The sequence below is a fragment of the Pistacia vera genome, unplaced genomic scaffold, assembly GCF_008641045.1.
Source record: "Pistacia vera cultivar Batoury unplaced genomic scaffold, PisVer_v2 Contig435, whole genome shotgun sequence".
Taxonomy (NCBI): domain Eukaryota; kingdom Viridiplantae; phylum Streptophyta; class Magnoliopsida; order Sapindales; family Anacardiaceae; genus Pistacia; species Pistacia vera.
In genome coordinates, this window is record NW_022196263.1 from 289,968 (window position 1) to 313,806 (window position 23,839).

The following is a 23,839-nucleotide window of genomic DNA, read 5'->3' on the forward strand; positions in this document are numbered from 1 at the left end:
TTTTGAAATATTAATTCAAACATTAGAAATATAAGAAAAACTTACATGAAACAGTCTCACCATCTTACTCGGTTGATGTGGTGAGACCGTCCAATTAAATAAGATATATATGGTTAATTTTTAAAACTACCTCTTATGATAGTGATTAATAATGAATGATAAAAGGTAATTATTTATGGATTATGTTAATGGGTGGATGAATAAGAAAAATTTATAAATACGTGATAATATGTACCATTATATTATTGAACACTCTCACTTTGTCACCAGGGATAGAGTCAAGAGTTAATTTTGGAATAGGAAAATTCAAAATCATATAATATAAGATAGGAGTAAAGTAAATGAGTAGAGTTAAATTTGGAAACTTTGATACAAATATTGGGTGGTCAAAAAAAAAAAAACCAAACCAAATTAACGAAAAAAAATTTGTGGGGTCATCAACCCCACCCATCAATATTTAGTAGAAGTGCATACAAACCGGTTCAAACACCCTCCGGTGATTAAAAAGAAAACCTATAAAAAAAAAAGAAAAAAAAAAAACATAATCTCCGTCAATATTATCCACCGATTTAAACCTTTCTCATGAACCCATCCAAATAAATATGAGTTTGTGACAAGCCAGAAAAAAAAAAAAAAAAAAAAAGGCCACCTTCTTTCCTTTACATATCCATCAATTGTTTCAACAATTTCACTTAGCAACCGATCTTTCGTCCACATTGCAACTGATGCAGTTAGGAATAATATCATTGAATTTTGTAAGATTATAAGGAAGAATTTGTAATAAAAACCGATAAACGTATAAGAGTATATATAGTGACTGTATTATAAGTTAACCAACATTCATTTTATTGATAATTACTGATACATTTATAACACTTAACCCTGGATTCTGCAGTAGAGAATTACATTGAATCTAACAATTACAAATAGTTGAAACAACACTTAGAATTCTATTGATCATCATCCCATCTGTTGAATATTCGCATCCTTAAACCAGATTTCATTTGAAGAACAACAGATATGTTTGGATCAAAACATTGTCCTTCCACTACTTCAACATTGTAGTTATGAATTATGGTGGCTGCTACCGCCTTCATCTGAGTGAAAGCAACTTCTTTTCCCAGACAGGTTCTTGGTCCCGAATTGAAAACAAAGAACTTGTAAGAAGGCTCATGTTTGATCCCTCCTTTCTCTGTAATCCATCTCTCAGGCTTGAACTCCAAGCAATCCTCTCCCCATATCGATTCCATTCTTCCCATTGCATACATGGAAAACAAGATCTTCGTCTTTGGAACAGCGCGATGCCCACTCGGAAGAATGTCCGCTGCTAATGGCGCCTTGTGCTGGAAAGGAACGGGTGGGTAAAGCCTCATTGCTTCACATAACGCCCCATTAAGATAAACAAGTTTATTCTTTAGCTCGTTGATGTCAAATCTCCACCATTTTTCCGCCATTTTGTCCTCCGGGATTACCAGCTTGAGCTCTTCTCTGATCTTGGTTTCCACTTGTGGATTCCTGGAAACAAGCCAAAAGAACCAAGTGAGAGCAGAACTTACTGTGTCCCGCCCCGCAACCAAGAAAGTAAAAGCGGTATCTCTCAGGAATTTGTCATCAGATTTGACTCCGAAATTGTAATCTTCATTTATGTATGATGTTAATAGATCCACACCCTCTTCTTTTTCTTCTTTCATTGTAAAGCCTTCGCTCAGCTCCGCTCTTTTCTTTTGTATATATTCAAGAATTGTACGGTCTATAACTTCCTTGGATTTTTTCAATTTTTGTTCTTCTCCAATGCCTAGCCATCTTTGTAGCTTCCAGACTCTTTCTGGGACAGCATGTCTGTAAAATATCGATTCCTCAGCTTCTTCCACGGCCTTTGCAAATGGAACTTCCGGGAATTCACTGGACAGACAGCCTGGATCGTTTCCTGAAACCAATATGCAAGTAGAATCAAACGCAAACCTCTGGAACAAATCCTGCAAGTCAACTGGTTTGCATTGCTTGGATACATTGTCCAGCATTGGGATGAGCCCTTTCTCTATTTTTTCCAAGCTGGTCTTCACCAAAAATTTCTGAAACCTCTGATGATTCATCAAAACTTGAGCAGCTTTTCTTTGGCTTCTCCACAAATCTGAGTCTACATTAAAAATCCCGTCTCCCAAAATATCAAATATTTCCCGGAACTCATCTCCTTTTGGGAAGTTTGAGAAGTTTGAGCTCATTATATAGTGTACATTAGCTGGATCAACTGTGGCTAGAATGTCCATGTTAGCGAACCAAGGCCCTTTGAAGAGAAAAGTGCACTGGCTTTTCTGCATTAGTTCTGTGAGCCAATCGTGAATCCTGTGAACGTTAAGCAAAAGCGCTGGCAACATTCCAACTATTGGAAAATTCTTAGGCAACCCGTTGTTGTTTGTGATGAAGTAGTAAAGAATGAAGAAGAAGAAGCAAATGACTGCCAGGAAGATTTCGAAAAGGCCAATGAAAGCCATACTGTTTTATTGCCTATTGAGAGAATTGTATGTACTTTGAGTTTGTGTAAACATATGTATGCTTGAGAAGATTATATAGAGGAATAATAATATGGGACAATTAATTTTAACATGCAACTTACCATCTCATTTTGTTGATTTGATGAGACCGTCTTATGATATATATTGTCACAGATCTATCAAATTCTCTCCTTCATCAACCCATCATCATTATTTATGAATAACCACCCGTTATCATCCATTAGCTGCCATCATTATCAAAATGAGGTGGATGAAATTTTATCACATAAGTTTTTTACCACCTGAACAAAGTGAGGTGATGAGACCGGCAATATGCGTTTTTTCTCAGTTATATATATCGAGTATAATTTAATTAGTTATGTACTTATGTAATCATGCATTTAAATTAATGTCCTTGACAATATTTGGGTCTAGCATTCAAACAAATGTGCCATATTGTGTTGTTGAGATATGTCATACTATAAGATTGTTGAAGCATTAATTGATCATTTAATCACATTACCTGTACAAGTATTGCTGTAGCATTAATGAGTACCCTGCCACAACTCTCTCCCACACATCTAAATTTATTGTGGCAACTATCACTCACATCTCAATTTGATAACTAGTTATTATATTAGAGATATCAAAAAAAGCATGCACAAACCCAAATTAAGTAGAACATATTTGATGTAATCTTTTATTGTTAACAATTGTGTGGATAAATAATATATCGGCACCATCTAACAGTAAGCAACAAAAACATAATCAAATTTTATTGTATTGGAAAATACAATAGGAAGTGATTTATTTGGAGGCTGAATAGATCCAAAATTTGATAATATGATTCGTTACACTGATAGTTAATTAAAGCAAAACATAATTTGTATTTTAAGTAACAGTAGTGCTCAAAAACTTTTTTGGGTAGGTAAATTTACAAATTTACCTTTTAGTAAAATAAAATTATTTTTGGCTCCTAAACCTTGCTTTTTGGAGAAAAAACAACTTACACCATTGACATTATGAAAGTAGGAATTAATTTATTATAATAATTAAATTGCTTTTAAAAAAAACACATGTAAAAGTACCCGTTTTATCTCCCAAAGTTGCAAGTGTAATCCCTTATTGCAAGTGTAAGAACCGTTTATAATACATTAATTTTCAACACATTTTCATAAAAAGGCACACCCTTTTATCTCATTTTTGCCAACAAATGAATATGCTAGTTCATATTGTGATAAAATAGCTGTTGGATAAAAAATGTTTTTCGTAATTAATTTGAATGTTGTATAAATAAAATAGATTGAGCTGGATAAAAAATGTTTTATATATATTAATCTGAATGTTGTGTGGATAAAAAAGAGAAAATTAGATAAAAAAATATTTTTTATATGTTGATTTGAATGTTATGGTGATAAAATAGTGAGAGATGTAAAAAAATGTTTTCCCTATATTAATGTTTTTTATATATGTATTTTGAATATTGATAACAAAGTATTTTTTTTCTTAAATATTCTTAATCACCTTAAATCATGGTTATATATATCTATATATATAATATTATGTGTATAAAGTCTCGTATAGAATGTTTTAATATATATTTATATAGGTAATCAAGTATAAAGTCTCGTATAAAATAAGTATGTCATGTCATTATGATAAAAGTCATTTTCTTTGTATTTGTTCAATAAAATTACATTGTATTAATTTTAAAAATGAACGAAAATATTAATATATTTATTGATCTATATTCAGAGAATCAATGCATCCTTTTGCATAGATAGTCGAAGGGTATCTAGGCAATGAATGGTGGGCTATGAGCTATGCATTGCTCCACTACTGCATTATTCAAGTGTTCACATATTTATTAATCTCTATTCAGAGAATGTTCATAGATTTTGTACAAGAGATTTTTTTTATCTATGCACAGAAAACTTAAAATTCGATTAAGTCAACCATTGTAATCCAAGTGTTCATATTTCGTTTGGTATGGTTTTGTTTAGTAATAAGTGCTAATTTTCATGTTGGAAGGAAAACATTATTCATTATTCGGTTTGAAAGGGGACTATGGAATCAGGAGAGCAAAATGCGGTATTGGAAATAATTTTAGGCAACAATAAAGATATTGTTTGAAATTGAATTTTTATCACAAATGTCTTGATTATAATTAAACTTATAATTAAACTTATAATTGTTGACATGAGTCAAAGTTTATAATAACTCTTCTCATATAATTAAATTAAAATATTAGATTTGTTCTTAGTAACAAATCAAATAACAAATCCAATGTTATGAAAATATTTCGTTAGAATTTGATTTTCAGACTTAACGATGATGAGAGAGAGAATTAAATGAAATTGAAATTATTATGAAAAGTCACCTATAAAAAGTCAAATATATCCCTATTTTATCAATGAATTGATCCAACGATCATTTTTGTTCAAGTAATTATTTACATGAGAAAGAAGGATCTGCTTGGACCAGAAACAAAAAAGTCTCCTTAATGTCTCAGTGCATTTACTCCTCTCCACCCAACAGCATTTAGTACCTTCATTTTAAATCATATAGTTGATTCGTCGGCAGTGAGTGAGTCGGCACATCTAATTTATAGATCCCTGGGGTATTATCTAAAAATTCTTACGCGAGTGATAATTTTTTTCTAAGTGACACTGACACTAATTTGTAAATAATTAGTTGACGTAATACAAAATAAAGTGATACTATATAGAATGATACATAACTCGAAATGAAGAGGTATTAGGATAAATTTTTTTTTATCAAGATACGAAATTTCATTTCTCTATTTATTTTGCTAGAAGGGGGAATTTAGGTATTGATTTTAAAGACTGTTTGTTTTTAGTGATGATTGATAAAATAAGATTTAAGAGGAGATATACTTTGATGCAGAAACTGATTGTTTAAAGTATATGAATAATATTTGTAGTAAATTTAATTATCAATGGAATTAAAAAATATATATATATATGGACTTAAATGACACTTGCTCCTCGCTTTTGGTTGTGTCCTAAATGACTCGATCATAGCCGGTTTCGAGCCCAGCCCAAGCTAAGGTGATGGTATTGACTGGTCTGCTCTGCTCTGCATGGCCCAATTTTATGGGCAAAGACCCACTGGGTGTACTAGGTTAAAGCACTCTAATTAAGCCCGTGTTCTATTTATTTCAAATTGACATTTTAATAAATTTTATAATGATGAATTTATTTATATATTAATTAAATATTGGAAATAATATTTTTATTAAAAAATATTAACTTTGAAAATTATACTAATTTAATAAAATTAAGCATTTATTTAATCGAATAAACATTATATTTAATATATAAAAAAATTATATCTAATATAAAATGCCACAAAAAAAAAAAAAAAAAAAAGACAACAACAATACAAAAGTAAAATTCCATATTGATAATAATTTAATTTTCCGAATTAGTATATTCTTCCCACAAATGATTAATTAATACATTTTGAAAGAGCATGGTAAGCTTCCGTACCCTTGATTTGTCTATAGTAAGCTCTAGTTCTTTCCAATATTTTGATGAATTTAGAGGATCCAAAACTAATCCAATGGAATACTAAATTGTTATTTTAGTTTATGTTATATTTTCTTTTAATTTTAGTGTTTTTAAATGAGTGTTAACTTTTATTTTGAGTTATTGTAGTTTAATATTTGCATTGAATAAAGTTTTATTTTTAATTTTCATCATTTTTTTAATTACATATTGATTATTATAAATATTAATATAAATAATAATCAAATTAATATAAATACAAATTAAAAATAAACAAATAACAAAAATGAAAAAATAAAATATATTTTATAATAGATGAATAGTATCACACCAAATTGGTGTAGATGAGTAGTGTTACACTAAATTTAGTGTGATACTATTCACTTACACCAATTTGGTGTAGTTTTTGGTGTTGGATTGGAACAAATTTTCCACACCATTTTTGATGTTTGGAGATGCCCTCAATGATGGTTCTCTTGAATGCATTTTTCAGAGCAGTTTGGGGTAATTTTGGAGTAACTTGCTTGTTTGAGCTCATGAAGATTATTTTGAGTACAATTCAGAACAGATTGGGGACTGAATGATTAGTTTTGATGGTTTAGGGTTTACCTGAATGGTGGATATTTTGAATGCAGTTTGGGGTAATTTTGGAAGTAAATTGCTTGTTTCAGACCTTTTTGTTGTTGTTTTTGTTTCAGAGCTGTTTGCAGTTTTTTGTTTCAGACCTGTTTGTAGTCTTTTGTTGTTGAATAAATTTGTTTGTTAAAAGTCTTACAAGTATTATGAAGAATTGATCAGCAACAGCAAGTCACAAAGGAGTTCCAGTTTCGAGGGGGAATATTGGGTAGAAGAAACGAAGAAGTTAATAAAAAAAGGTTCTGTATTTTACTTCAACGTACTCTGGGTTAAATTGTAAAAACAGAAACTAACGTAGAAAACGGTGCGTTTTATATTCAACATGTATATAGGCTTGTAGCACGTGTTTATCAAATCATTGAGTAAAAATTCCCATTTTTGCCGCCTTCTTCGTTCTTGCTTCTCCTCTGTTCTTTCTTGTTTTCTTGAAATTCTTGAAACTTCTTCAAACTACCACTGCATCTTCCAGAGCTGCATTTCCACCTTGGGCTAGTTCTGCTGTCATGGCGTGCATGGCCTCCCCTGCCACTGTGATGTTTAATTTGTTTAGATGCCCTAAATAATATTCCAGGGGTACCTGAACATTAACGGCGCCCATGTCAATGTTGAAATATCGGTTTTCGAGACAATTTCTTGGTACAATGGACGGAAGTTCTTGTCATAGTTCTCGATTACTTCTCTTTGAATCAGTTATGGATTTCCTGCCATGTTTTCTCCTGAAGTGAAAGAATAATTTTTCATGTATTTATTGGATGAATAACTCATATAATTTGCATGAGTTCAACGGATAGAAATGTGTAAACACAAGAAATAAAGTTTATATGTTTGGTTCGTCTACAATACAATCAATGCAGTTAATGTCTTCTTTACAATTCTATCGTTGAATTTTACAAGATTATATAAAAAATGTGTGAATATTAATTTTTTACGATGGACTTGTAGCAGTAAAGAGCGAATATCCAAATAAATATGAGTCTGTTACAAGCCAAAACATACACCACCTTCTTTATTCCTTCACAAATCCACCAATGGCTTTAGCAATCTCACTTATTATATAACAAAATATTTAATCCACAAGTGTCTTTTTGACAAGTCTATCATTGAATTTTATAATAAAGAATATATGTGAATGATTAACTTATAACACTAAACAGTGACCAGTATAATTATTCAAATTTTATAATAAACATTCATTTTATTGAAAATCAGAAGAAACAAAAGAGAGGGAACAATCTGATTAATGACGGATTTAGACAATTACATTGAATCTAACAGTTACAAATAGTTGAAACAACACTTAGAATTCTATTGATCATCATCCCATCTGTTGAATATTCTCATCCTTAAACCAGATTTCATTTGAAGAATAATCGATACGTTTGGATCAAAACACTGTCCTTCCACTACTTCAACATTGTAGTTATGAATCACGGTGGCTGCTACCGCCTTCATCTGAGTGAAAGCAACTTCTTTTCCCAGACAAGTTCTTGGTCCCGCATTGAAAACAAAGAATCATGTTTGATCCCTCCTTTCTCTGTAATCCATCTCTCAGGCTTGAACTCCAAGCAATCCTCTCCCCATATCGAGTATAATTTAATTAGTTATGATTAAATTATACAAAAACTTTAAATGGAGAGCATCATGAATTTTTAGAAAATATATATATTCTAAACGTGAATTTTTTAAATGGAGAGCATCATGAATTTTAATAATTTTTAGAAAATTATGCTATTTAGAAAGCGATAATAAAAAGTGGAAAAGGGAAAAGTGATTCTAGAAAGTTGAAAATGAAAAGTGTTTTTTTTTTTCTGGAGCTTGGAGTTGATTGAAGGTATGAAAGGTTCTAATTCGGGTAGATAATTTTATTAGTAAATGTCATAATCTCGTAAAAATTTAATCACAAGTTGATTTATATATTAACGTTTGATAATAATGACTAAATATTTTTATAATTTGACAATAATGAAAATTATAATTAAATTCCTAATGAACTAATAAATGAAAAAAAAAATCTTATAAATCCAATATCATAGGAGACCCACGACTTTAATTTATATTTGTTTCTATTTTGATTCTTATGACCTAAAAGCTTCCACATCAATATATATGGAAAAAGATCTTTGTACAAAATTAATTTAAAGAAGGGATGGACCATAAACATAAATGAGCACAGCCTTTCCATTCGAATATGCCAAAGGCTTAATTTGTTTGAATTTATGACCTTTCAATTGCATCAATTAACTCTTCTAGTTTTCCACCGATTGAAGGAAACGATGTGTAGCATTTTAATTGTATGGTAATTTAAGTATTTTTTTAAGTGCCCATTTTGTTGGTTGCCCATGTGTCATTAGCTTAAATTTTAGTGGCCATATTATGGTGAGCTTTAATTTCAAAACATAATTTGTCTCTTGATTAATTATCACTAGTTGAACGGATCATCTTCAACCATTAATTAAAAAAAAAAAAAAAAAGATATTCCGTTAAAGTCTCACTGCATTTATGGAGTGATTCAATTCCACCCAACATTCCATACCTTCCAATTAATGTATGATAAAATTGTAATATTTGATCATATAATTGAATTTGTCGGCACCGTCTCCGACTTACACTAGGGTAATTTAATATATCTATAACACTTTAAAATAATTATTCAAGTAATATTTCTTTTTTAAGGGTATTAATATATAAATTATGAGTTGATGTAATACAAGATACAACAATAGTATATACGACGTTGTTTTACTTTAGAATAATGTTATATATATACAAATTATTTATACAAACCAATATGGTAACCTTTACATGTTTGTCATATAATCTCTTTTAATTATTTAATTTATTTTTAAATTTAAAGTTTTTCAAACATCTTAAAACACATCAGCTCATATGAGAGTTTATACAAAAGCTTTGTATTATCCATTACTTTATCGCCTTTGTCCCTAATGATCTAACATATCCGTTTAAAGTTCAGCCCAAGCTAGGGTATTGGTCTTGTATGTGTGGGCCAATATTTTGGGCAAGACCCACCAGGGTACACTGGGCTAAAATGCTCTAATTAAGCCCATGTTGTATTTATGGAAAATTGAACTTGGAACTCTACATAATTGAAATTGAGATATGTTATGTTTATAATATTTAACTTCAAAAATTTAGTTTGTAATATTTTTAAGTGTGAAATTTTAAATCAATAATATTATATTTTATAACATAATATTTTAAAACTTTTATCTCAAATAATATGTTATGTATCTTTCATGAAGACACGTTTTCTGAAGCGAAAATTTTGAAATATTAATTCAAGCATTAGAAATATGAGAAAAACTTACATGGAACAGTCTCATCATCTCACTTGGTTGACGTGGTGAGACCGTCCAATTAAATAAGACATATATGGTTAATTTTCAAAACTAGCTCTTATGATAGTGATTATTAATTAATGATAAAAGGTAATTATTTATGGATTATGGTAATGGGTGGATGAATAAGAAAATTTTATAAATGCGTGATAATATGTATCATTATATTATTGAACACTCTCACTATGTCAACTGAGACAGAGAGTAGACAAAATCAAAATAATATAGTATAAGATCGGAGAAAAGTAAATGAGTGGAGTTAAATTTGGAAACTTTGATGCAAATATTGGGTGGTCAAAACAAAAACCAAACCAAATTAACGAAAAAAAATTTGTGGGGTCATCAACCTCACTCATCAATATTTATTATTTAGATCCGTCCATACACGTCACTAAAAATGGTGATTATTGAGATTTTTATTGGGTCGACAATTTTAAAGTTGTGAAATATTAGTAAAAATGTGTACAATTTTAAAGTTGTAAAATATTAGTAAAAATGTGTACAAACCAGTTAAAGTTATGAAATATTAGTAAAACTGTGTACAAACCGGTTCAGATACCTTGGATTAAAAAAAAATAATAATAATCTCCATCAATATTATCCACCCATTTAAACCTTTCTCATGCCCCATCCAAATAAATATGAGTAACCGATCTACACCCTCTTCTTCTTCTTTCACTGTAAAGCCTTTCCTTTACATATCCATCAATTGTTTCAACAATGTCACTTAGTAACCGATCTTTTGTCCACATTGCAACTGATGCAGTTAGGAATAATATCATCGAATTTTGTAAGGATATAAGGATGAATTTGTAATAAAAACCGATAAACGTATAAGAGTGTATATAGTGACTGTATTATAAGTTAACCAACATTCATTTTATTGATAATTACTGATACATTTATAACACTAAACCCTGGATTCTGCAGTAGACAATTACATTGAATCTAACAGTTACTAGTAGTAGAAACAACACTTAGAATTCTATGGATCATCATCCCATCTGTTGAATATTCTCATCCTTAAACCAGATTTCATTTGAAGAATAATCGATACGTTTGGATCAAAACACTGTCCTTCCACTACTTCAACATTGTAGTTATGAATCACGGTGGCTGCTACCGCCTTCATGTGAGTGAAAGCAACTTCTTTTCCCAGACAAGTTCTTGGTCCCGCATTGAAAACAAAGAATCATGTTTGATCCCTCCTTTCTCTGTAATCCATCTCTCAGGCTTGAACTCCAAGCAATCCTCTCCCCATATCGATTCCATTCTTCCCATTGCATACATGGAAAACAAGATCTTCGTCTTTGGAACAGCGAGATGCCCACTCGGAAGAATGTCTGCTGCTAATGGCGCCTTGTGCTGGAAAGGAACGGGTGGGTAAAGCCTCATTGCTTCACATAACGCCCCATGAAGATAAACAAGCTTATTCTTTAGCTCGTTGATATCAAATCTCCACCATTTTTCCGTCACTTTGTCCTTTGGGATTACCAGCTTGAGCTCTTCTCTGATCTTGGTTTCCACTTGTGGATTCCTGGAAACAAGCCAAAAGAAACAAGTGAGAGCAGAACTTATTGTGTCCCGCCCCGCAATCAAGAAAGTAAAAGCAGTATCTCTCAGGAATTTTTCATCAGATTTGACTCCAAAATTGTAATCTTCATTTATTTATGATGTTAATAGATCTACACCCTCTTCTTCTTCTTTCACTGTAAAGCCTTTGCTCAGCTCCACTCTTTTCTTTTGTATTTATTCAAGAATTGTACGGTCTGTAACTTCCTTGGATTTTTAAAATTTTTGTTCTTCTCCAATGCCTAGCCATCTTTGTAGCTTCCAGACTCTTTCTGGGACAACATGTCTATAAAATATCGATTCCTCAGCTTCTTCCACGGCCTTTGCAAATGGAACTTCCGGGAATTCACTGGACAGACAGCCTGGATCGTTTCCTGTAACCAATATGCAAGTAGAATCAAACGCAAACCTCTGGAACAAATCCTGCAAGTCAACAGGTTTGCATTGCTTAGATACATTGTCTGAAGATTTTTCTTGAATTAAAGAAGCAAACTAAGGAACAGTAGAGAGAAAAGTATCAGACATAAACACGAAAAAAAAAAAAACTGGGAATTTTTATTAAGTGAAAAGTTTGTTACAGGAGAGACACTTTTGTAGTTAGAGTGCTCAAAACGCACCGTATAGTATATTTATAATATTACAAACTAACTCAGTTCAGTTCTCAAAACTTACAAACACACTCTTTTCCTAACATTGTCCAGCATTGGGATGAGCCCTTTCTCTATTTTTTCCAAGCTGTTCTTCACCAAAAATTTCTGAAACCTCTGGTGCTTCATCAAAACTTGAGCAGCTTTTCTTTGGCTCTCCACAAATCTGAGTCTACATTAATAATCCCGTCTCCCAAAATATCAAATATTTCCCGGAACTCATCTCCTTTTGGGAAGTTTGAGGTCGTTATGTAGTGTACATTAGCTGGATCGACTGTGACAAGAATGTCCATGTTAGCGAACCAAGGCCCTTTGAAGAGAAAAGTGCATTGGCTTTTCTGCGTTAGTTCTGTGAGCCAATCGTGAATCCTATGAACGTTAAGCAAAAGCTCTGGCAACATTCCCACCATTGGAAAATTCTTAGGCAACCCATTGTTGTTTGTGACGAAGTAGCGAAGAATGAAGAAGAAGAAGAAGAAGCAAATGACTGCCAGGAAGATTTCGAAAAGGCCAATGAGATTTCGAAAAGGCCAATGAAAGATTGAGAGAGTTGTATACTTGTATGTACTCTGAGTTTGTGTGAACACATTTATGCTTGAGAAGATTATATAGAGGAATAATTAATTTTAACATGCAACTTACCATCTCATTTTGTAGATTTGATGAGACCATCTTATGATATATATTGTCACAGATCTATCAAATTCTCTCTTTCATCCACCCATCATCATTATTTATAACCCGTTATCATTCATTAGCTACCATCATTAGGGCTGTGCAAAACCGGGTACCCGCTCCGAATTTGGCCAAAAACCGGGTACCCGAAAATCTAGGTACCTTCAAAAATATACCCGCTAACCGAACCGGTTTTAAACTACCCGGTTTTGCGGGTACCCGAAAATTCGGGTCAAAAACCGGGTAACCAATTTTGGTACCCGAATTTTTATATTGCTTGGTTACAAAATTTTTAAAAAGATTTCAAATATTAATTAACCAAAAAGAAAAAGGTTTTAACATGTAAAAATAGATTGAAATTTTAACAATTTAATTAAGCTCCAAAAGAGCTAATGAGAGAATCTCAAAAAGCCGTAAATTAATTTATTTAAAATCCTACAAGCCTTCTTAAAATACAACCAAATAATTCAATGTTGTTTAATGTTTATGACTTTAAATAAGCTTTTCTTACTAATAAATAAACTCTTAGATAAGTTGTTTCATTGTCAACAACTCAACTGGATAATTTCGGCTTCAAATATATAATTAATTTATGAGAAAATACATATTTACATGGGGTTTATGAATTATGATTGATGTCAAAATCTGTGACTTGCCCCACAACTTAGTATCATTAGTTAAATATATTCCAAAGGATATAGAAATGTACAACTTAGTATCAAATATGTAATTAATTTATGAGAAAATACCACATCTAATCATATATATTCCAAAGGATATAGAAATGTAAAACTTAAATCTTATTCATGTAGTATCATTAGTTGCCAGAACATCAACTTTTAATTTAATGCCTTCAATACTTAAGATTTAATATACACCAAATCAAATGTAATACTCTATATCCTTCATCTCAATCTCCAAGTTCAGATCTCTCCATTTTCAAAGTATTATTTATGCTCAAACAAATCTCAGACTCCAAGATCAGATCTTTCCATATAATTTAACCCAACCAACCATCTCCTGAAGTTAAGTTCATCTCTAGAAACTGAAATGAAAGTTCACCCAGTACCAACAATTAAATCCATTACGAGAAAAATAGTATCATTTTAGTTTCTTGGTCTGCAGAATGAAATTAGGCAGAAACAGATATTGATTCCAAAATATGATAAAGCCAAACATGGATAATGTCTGGATCTTCAAATGCACCTATAAAACATAATTTAAAAATTGAAAAGATGAATTTCACAGTAAAAGCATATATGAATAGAAAAGCAAAAAAGCAGATAATGCATCTCGAATTAACCATCAGTCTGAATATAGGTCACACAACTACAGAGAAATGAAGTGTCCTCGAAGACATGCGCAAGGAAGTTTTATCATAACATAATCTACAAAGACAGTATTCATTCCATCAAACCTCCCCAATGACTGATAAAGAGGTCAAAAACCACATTACACAGTGGAGAGTGGAGACTGGAGACTGAAGAGTGACGGCCTGAAGGGGTTTTAGTTTTAGGGCAACTGAAATTTTCAGATTTGGCATTTGGGGATTTTTTTGGCACAGACGACTCGTAACGTCTTCTTTCACTCTTAGTCTCTTTTGTTAATTTGTTTTTTTTTTTTTTTTTTAAATAAAAATCGGGTACCGGGTACCCGGTTTTTAAAAATTAAAAACCGATACCCGAACCGAAAATTCGGGTACCTTCTAAAAACTACCCGAAAATTCGGTTTCGGTTCGGTTCGGTTACCGTGTTCGGTTCGGTTATCGGTTTTTTTTGCACAGCCCTAACCATCATTATCAAAATTAGGTGGATGAAATTGTATGACATTAGTTTTTCTCGACCTGAATAAAGTGAGGTGATGAGACTGGTTATATACTTTTTCTCAATTATATATATTGTGTATAATTTAATTAGTTATGTTAATCATGCATTTAAATTAATGCCCTTGACAATATTTGGGTCTAGCATTCAAAAAAACTTGCCATATTGAGTTGTTGAGATATGTCATATAAGATTGTTGAAGCATTAATTGATCATTTAATCACATTAATTTACTAATAGAGAGTGTAATAAGGATAGTCACTAGAACTTTTTAGGAGATTAGTTGAAATACACGTAGACTGACTCAGACATCCTGATTAAAAAAAAAAAAAAAACTAAAATTCTTCTTTGACCATCAATAAAAAAAGTCTCCTTAATCTCACTACATTTACTCCTCTCAACCCAACATTTAGTACCTTCATTTAAATGTAGGATTCAAATTCTAATAATTAATCAGATAATTTATTTATGGGCACCTTTAATTTACAGTAGACTAATTTCATAGATCTATCCAGTTTTATCTAAAAACTCTTATCCAAGTGATAATTACTTTATAATTGATACTGATGTATAAATAATGACTTGACGTAATACAAAATAAGGTGATACTACGTAGAATGATACATAACTTGAAATGAAGAGATATTAGGATAAAAAATTTATTATGATACCAAATTTCTTTTCTCTCTTTATTTTGCTAAAAGAGGGACTTTAAGTTTTGATTTTAAGGACTTTGTTGGTTTTAATGATGATTGATAAAACAAGACTTAAGAGGAGATATACTTAGATGCAGAAACTGATTGTTTAAAGTATATGGATAATGTTGGAATAAAATTTAATATATGTAGTAAATTTAATTATCAATGGAATTAAAAAAAAAAAAATAGCTGGACTTAAATGACACCTTTTTACTTGCTTCTCGCTTTTGTACTAAATGACTCTACCATGGCCAGTTTCGAGCCCAGCCCAAGCTAAGGTGTTGGTCTTGGCTGGTCTGCCTGGCCTAATTTTATGGGCAAAGACCCAATTTAATATTAGATTAAAAGTTAATTTTTATCGATTTAAATTTACTTTTAATTTTGATAATTGTAAAATAAAGTTTTGAAGAATAAGTGTGAAAAAGAGAAGAAGAATTTTTTTTTATTATTACAATTATATCCCCACTTAAACTTGAAGCTAGGGGCCAAAGACAAAAATAGTGGAAGGTGAAAATTACTTCCTTATTATTAATTTTTTTAAAAAAATAAGAGTTATGATCTTTTCACCCCCACATTTTTATTAACAGCCCTCACTTGTGGGACAGATTTGTCATTAAAAAAAAAAAAATTCAAAAAGAATATTTAGCAGTTAATTCTACAATTTGACGTCAATCCTCTTTTAAGCAATTTTGACGCCGAGACGTCGCGAGAACCCCAATTTTGGCGAGGTTGAAAACCCCACTATGGATGTCAATTATGGTGAGGTTTGAATAAGTCTCACTATGGCAAGAATAGCCAAAAAACCCACCTTGGTTGGGTAAGCCAAGGATAACTAAAAGAAACCTCAAAGAGGAAGAGAAAAGCAAGTGCTTTAACTCAAATATTTTGATAATAATAATGGATGATTACAAGGGATAAAGCAAGGCTTTATTTATAGCCTTCCAAGTGAAAAAGATAAACATCACTTTCTCATGTGGGACAAAAAGTCAATACAATTAAAATATCTTTCCCATGTCTTTTTTTGTTTTTTTTTTTTTGTCTTATGCTCGGCATTATTCTGCCGGGTTGGAAGAGACTCGTCATCGGATTCCATGGCTTCATCATGTTCTCCGTATTAAGGAGATAGATCAGCAACATTGAAAGTAGCAGAGACTCCATAATCTCCAGGGAGCTCAATCTTGTAAGCATTATCTTGATACGTTTCAAATTCAAAATGGTTCGTCAGCTCGAGGAGACAACTTCATACGCGACTTAGGGAACCGCTCCTTCCTTAGATGAATCCACACTAAGTCTCCTTCCTTGAATTTAGCCAGTCTTCTATGCTTGTTGGCTTGTTGCTGATACTTAGCATTCTGATGAAGAATCTCTCTCGAACCTCTTCATGAAGCTTCTTGATCTGTTCGGCACGCCTAAGCATCAACACTGAATTCACAGGTAGTGGGTATGGCGAAAGGTCTAAAGGGCTAAGGGACGTTTGCCATATACTATTTCAAAGGGACACTTTCCTGTGGTTTGGCTTACAGACTATTGTAGAGAATTCTGATTGGGCTAATACAAGATCCCATTGGCGAATGTGTTTCCCACAAAGCTTCGCAATAGATTTTCCAAACTTCTATTGACTACTTCAGTTTGACCATCAGTCTGAGGGTGGCTAGCTGAGCTAAACTGTAAGTGCGTTCCCATTTTTCTCACAAGGTCCGCCAGAAATGACTCATGAACTTGACATCTCGATCTGAGGTGACAGTCTTTGGAATTCCATGAAGACGTACAATCTCTTGAAGTATAGATCAGCAATGTGAAGCTCATCAGTTTTTGTGACATGGCACAAAGTGGGACATTTTAGAAACCTATCAACGATTACCATCACACATCTTTTTTGCCTTTGTGTTCCGGGCAAACCCCACAACAAATCCTGCTCACATATTCCCAAGGAGCTTCGGGAACGGCAAGGGTCTATATGTACCAGTATTTTGACTTCCAAGCTTAGCAATGTGGCAAATGCGACACTTTTGGACATGCGCGATAACATCTCGTTCCATCTTGGGCCATAATTTTTCCTTTACAAAGCTAAAGTTTTGTCCCTACCAAAGTGCCTAGCTAATCCGCCATTATGAGCTTCCTAAGGATAGACTGAGTAGAGAACACTGGGGAATACATATTTGGTTGCCCTTAAAAGATACCCTTCTTGGTGATGAAATTGCTTGTAAGACTGCAAAGAACTAAACTTCAAGTGTTACCAAAGTCAGATCTTCTTCATATAATTCCTTCACAACTTCAAAACCAACAACCTTCAACTGTAAGTGGAAAAAGTATGACGACGACTTAATGCTCGGCCACCTTTATTTGTACACCTGATTTGTGTTGAGAGAAATGGAAAGGCTTGAAGAAACTCACTCCAATCTGCATGACGGCGGTTGAGTTTCTGTTGGGAGTGAGGTGCTTGAGGCTTCAGGATCAGAGTATACGATGAATTCTTTTACACGTAATAGTGGCTCCAATGGTTCAAGGCTCGAACAATGGCGTAAAACTCCTTATCATAGGTAGAGTACTTCAACTTTGCATCATTAAGTTTCTCACTGAAGAATGCAAGTGGTCGCCCTTCTTGAGAAAGTACAGCGCCAATACTGACATTGGAGGCATCACACTCAACTTCTAACACTAAATCAAAGTTAGGTAGGGCAAGCACATGAGCCGTAGTGAGCCTTTCTTTAAATTCTTCAAGCTCTGTTGTGCCTTGGCGTTCCATGTAACTATTCCCCTTGAGGCATTCAGTGAGTGGGTAATCATATAGCTGAAATTTCTAATAAAATGCCGATAAAAGAGGCCAACCCATGAAAGCTTCTGCACATCATGAAGGGTTTTTGGATTGGCCAACTGATACAGCTTCAACTTTGCTCTAGTCCACTTCAATTCCTTGGCTGGACACAACATACCCTAGAAAGACAATCTGTTTTTTAAAAACCACATTTCTTCAAGTTGACAAAGAGTTTTGCTTCCTGAGCACTTCAAGGATCTGTCGTAAATGCTCTAGATGATCTTTAGGGTTTCGGCTATATACCAAAATATCATCGAAATATACCACAACAAACTGTCCAATGAAAGGGCGAAAAACCTGATTCATGAGACGCATAAAGGTGCTGGGTGCATTGGAGAGTCCAAAAGGCATGACTGTCCATTCATATAGCCTATCACGAGTTTTTAAAGGCAGTCTTCCATCATCCCCAACCCCATTCAAATTTGATAATAGCCACTTCGTAGGTCTATCTTGGAAAAAACGGTGGCTCCATCAATTGATCCGCAAGTCACAAGCCGAGAATGGGAAAACGATACTTGATAGTAATCTTGTTCACAGCAGGACTATCGATGCACATACGCCAAGTCTCATCTTTCTTTGGAACTAGTAAAGTAGGACTGCACACGGGCTAACACTTTCTCTTACTAAGCCTTTCTCTAATAGTTGCTAACTTAGCGTTGTAGCTCCTCATGTTCTTTAGGGTTCACGCGGTTGCTGGTTTATTTGGAATGACAGACCAGGAATGAAATCAATAGCATGTTGAATTCTCGTATTGTGGCAACCCATGAGGTATCTCATCTGGCACAACATCAGAAAATTCTTGATATAATGCTTGACTTCTTCGGGCAAGGCAAGAGACGACACTTCATTTTCTTCGCACAATAGTAACAAGCACACCTGGTTTATTTCTCGACAAGCCTTCTCAAGACCAGATCTCATATGATGCCGCAGGCTCCTCTAGTTTCTTCAAATGATTTTCTGGCCTCATGGGGTCAACATTACCCTTACCAAATCCTTTTTGAAAGAATACGTGTTTTTGTATCCATCATGAAAGCTGCGATCATACTACCATGGGCGTCCCAATAATAAGTGGCAAGCATCATCGAATAACATCACACCAAACTTCATCCTGATACTTATCCCGATGGAAAATTGGACACAACAACGCTTGGACACCTTGATTCATTTCCTTTCCTCAACCATAGTAGTTTATAAGGATGAGGATGTGCTAGTTGGACTTCAATTTCCTACCATATAATTGGCAACAACATTTTCACAGCTACCCCACAATAAGGACGTTACAAACCTCCCTTTGGACGTGCACTTGTATGGAAATATTGTGACGAAGCCAACTTTCATCTTCAGTCATCATAACGATGCTAAGATTGCGACGTACCACAAGGGATTCTCCATTATCAGTAGGTACTTCTTCTATTCTATCATCATCAAGCATTTCTTCTCATCTATTGTACCCTCCTCAACATGCTCTTCAATAACTTCTTCCTCCCACAAGTGACAACTTCTTCGATTTGGACAATCAGAAGCGATATGCCCAAAACCTTGATATTGAAACTTTTCTTGAAGCGGCATTAGGAGTGCGTTAGAACCACCCTCTTTATCATTTCTATAAGGAGGCTTGAAGGAGTTTACTTTAGAATTTGGAACGGTGCTAAGCTTTGTTTCCCACGGCTTGTTGAGTCTCCCTCGGTCTCGTAGAATTTATAGTGTTTTTTCGTGCCCACTGCTTCTCAACCTTAATCGCCAACTGGATAACATCAATCAGACTCCAATATGGTTGTAATTGCATGACATCTGCATCTCTACATTAAACCTCCCAGAAACGAGTGATAGTTTGCTCTTCTGGTTCGATATCGCACTTCAGAAGAAGTTCTCAAACTCCATTGTATACTCTTCTACCGACATGGCTCTTTGTCTTAAATTATGAAACTGAAGAAAAGTCTTGCCGAAGTGTGCTGGAAGAAACTTACGTTTGAGTTCTCGGCGCATCTTCTCCCATGTTCTGATCTTCTGACGGCCCTCCCTTTCTCGCTGTCGTTTCAATTTCTCCCAACAATAGATGCATATTTCTTCAATTTTATTGCAACCAGTTTCACACGCTTCTCATCAGGAACATCTTGAAGCTCAAAAATTCTTTCTACTGTATGTAACCAGTCAATAAAATCATCTGGCTAAAGTCTTCCCTCAAACTCAAGATGTCTACTCTGAACTTGAAATCCCAAATTCACGGCTTCGACCCCTCGGACGGAACCTAGGAGATCATCTCGAGATAAGGAGTCTTCCCCAAATGGATTGGTGCCCTCACCTTCACTGTTGGAGCTATTACTGATTTCATCATCTTGATCTCGTTTGACTCCATGTCTTGCAAGTTGTTCTTGTAGTTCTGTGATTTGGTTTCTTAATTCCTCAATTTCAACATCTCGCACAGTTCCTGACGATTTGGAGGTTTGTGGCATTTTGTGGTAGGGGTGAGAGGTATAAAAATCAAATAATTTCAGAAACTTGATATAGTAGTAAGCGCTACTATGGTTCAATACACACCAGGAAAATTCCAGGAAAGTGGAGGGGTCACAAGCGGTCCCACTTAAAACCCACTTTCCTTAGACTCTTATCGTCTTGTTGACAGAATTTTCTTAGACATGCATATGAATTAAATAGCTCCTTACTGTCCTAAACCAAAGCTCTGTAAACTAATGACTAGCAAGGAAAAAAAAAAAAACTAGAATAATGGCTACTTGAAAGTAAAATTGAGAAGGAGGAAAAATTACCTGAAGAAGAAACCAAAGCTCTGATACCAAGCTGACGCCAGGACGTCGCGAGAACCCCAATTTTAGCGAGGTTGAAAACCCCACTATGGATGCCAATTATGGTGAGGTTCGAATAAGCCTCACTATGGCAAGAATAGCCAAAAAGCCCACCTTGGTTGGCTAAGCCAGGATAACTAAAGAAAACTCAAAGAGGAGAGAAAAGCAATGTTTAACTAAAATATTTTGATAATAATATGTGTGATTACAAGGGATAAGCAGGCTTTATTTATAGTCTTCCAAGTGAAAAGGTAAACATCTCTTTCCATGTGAGACAAAAGTCATACATTAAAATATCTTTTCCATGTCTTTTTTTATTTTTTTTTTGTCTTATGCTCCGGCATTAAATTTTTTTAATTATTATTCTTACGATTATGATCATGATCATGTAATTACTAAATTCTTTGCTTTGTTATTTTCCTTTAATTTTTTGAGTACATTTAGAAGATATTGAAGACTGAATGATTAGTTCTAATGGTTTTTAGTTTACCTAAGATCATCTCCAACCACAAATACCAAATTGGTACAACTTTTACACCAAACTGGTATGACTTTTGGTGTATTTCACTATTGTATCTCCAATCCATTGCACCAAATATTACACTAAAAAGGATATTCCTTGGAATATTCTCTTTATTTTTCTTTCTATTAATAATCAACAATTAATTTATTTCATTAATTATTTTTATATATATTAATTAAATATTGAAAATAATATTTTTATTAAATAATAATAACTTTGAAAATTATACAAATTTAAAATTTCATATTGATAGTAATTTAATTTTCCGAATTAGTATATTATTCTCACAAATGATTAATTAATGCATTTTGAAAGAGCATGATAAGCTTTCGTACCCTTGATTTGTCTATAGGTCTATAGTAAGCTTTAGTTCTTTTCAATATTTTGATGATTTTAGAGGATCCAAAACTAATACACAGGAATATTAAATTATTATTTTAGTTTATGTTGTATTTTCTTTTAATTTTAGTGTTTTTAAATTAGTGTTAATTTTTATCTTGAGTTATTATAGTTTAATATTTGCATTGAATAAAGTTTTATTTTTTAACTTTTCATCATTTTTTTAATTATATAGTTATTATGAATTTATTATTATAAATATTAATATAAATAATAATCAAATTAACATAAATACAAATTAAAAATAAATAAATAACAAAAATGAAGAAATAAATATATTTTATAATAGATGAATAGTGTTATTCCTCACCATTTTGATGTTTTACACCAAAATGGTGTTGGGTTGGTGATGCCCTCAATGATGGTTCTCTTGAATGCATTTTTCAGAGCAGTTTGGGGTAATTTTGGAGTAACTTGCTTGTTTGAGCTCATGAAGATTATTTTGAGTACAATTCAGAACAGATTGGGGACTGAATGATTAGTTTTGATGGTTTAGGTTTTACTTGAATGATGGTTATTTTGAATGCAGTTTCGAAGCAGTTTGGGGTAATTTTGGAAGTAAATTGCTTGTTTCAGACCTTTTTGCAGTTGTTTTTGTTTCAGAGCTGTCTGCAGTTTTTTCTTTCAGAACGGTTTGTAGTCTTTTGTTGTATTATGAAGAATTGATCAGCAACAGCAAGTCACAAAGGAGTTCCAGTTTGAGGGGGAATATTAGGCAGAAGAAATGTTGAATGTTCAGCAGCAAAGGAGTTCCAGTTTGAGGGGGAATATTAGGTAGAAGAAACGAAGAAGTTAATTAAAAAAGGTTCTGTATTTTACTTCAACGTACTCTGGGTTAAATTGTAAAAACAGAAACTAATGTAGAAAACGGTGCGTTTTACATTCAACATGTATATAGGCTTGTGGCACGTGTTTATCAAATCATTGAATAAAAGTTCCCATTTTTGCCTTCTTCGTTCTTGCTTCTCCTCTGTTCTTTCTTTTTCTTGAAATTCTTGAAACTTCTTCAAAATACCACTGCATCTTCCAGAGCTGCATTTCCACCTTGAGCTAGTTCTGCTGTCATGGCGTGCATGGCATCCCCTGCCACTGTGATGTTTAATTTGTTTAGATGCCCTAAATAATATTCCAGGGGTACCTGAACATTAATGGCGCCCATGTCAATGTTGAAATATCNCACGTGTGAAATGCTGAGCTGACCTAGAAGACACACGTGAATATAAGGGAATATAAGAGTAAATGCAATGGGGACAGCTTTTAAAGTGGTTCGGATGCTAAGGTAGCAAGTCCTACGTCCACTGATGTTTATATTAACGATAAGGGTCAGGTCGCGTTAGCGGACTGACTTACAAATGATAGTACACAAGAGAGAGAGCTATATTATAGAGAGAGAGAGAGAGAGAGAGAGAGAGAGAGAGCGTAGCTAATCAAGAGTAAATGAGCGGATCCCCTGATTGGGAGAGGAGCTTTCTATTTATAGTGGGATACATTGGGCTAATGATTACTGAATCTGTGAGTTGGTGGGATTAAGTGTACAAATCCTTCTTTATGTCACAATGCCCACCTTTTAGAGTGATCTACGCAATTTGGAGCAGGGATTTGACACGTGGGATCACCACAGCTTCTGGCTGGTCTGGCGCGCACCTACTGTTTTGACAAAAGCAGGCTGCCGCTTTCTCACATGACTCGGCTGTGGGTGTACCCATGCTCTGACTTTTGCACGCTGATTGGACCTTACATCAGCCCTATATTTTTCAGGCATAACAGAAGTCCCCTAGTTTTTAAGGTTTGAGGATCGAACCTTGGGAACTATAAGTCATACCGTGATTGGATGATTTCTAGAAATTCTGGCGACTCCGACCTGTTTGAAAG

The 23,839-nt window shown here is 33.5% G+C and overlaps 1 protein-coding gene and 1 pseudogene across 1 annotated transcript; both read right to left on the reverse strand.

Moving 5' to 3' along the window:
* Positions 1–950: 950 nt before the first annotated feature.
* On the reverse strand, positions 951–2,492 carry LOC116143989 (alkane hydroxylase MAH1-like). Its single transcript, XM_031429439.1, has one exon. The coding sequence runs from the start codon at positions 2,490–2,492 to the stop codon at positions 951–953; it is 1,542 nt and encodes a 513-aa protein (XP_031285299.1).
* A 5,471-nt stretch (positions 2,493–7,963) lies between these two features.
* LOC116143990 lies at positions 7,964–12,526 on the reverse strand (annotated as a pseudogene).
* Positions 12,527–23,839: the final 11,313 nt, after the last annotated feature.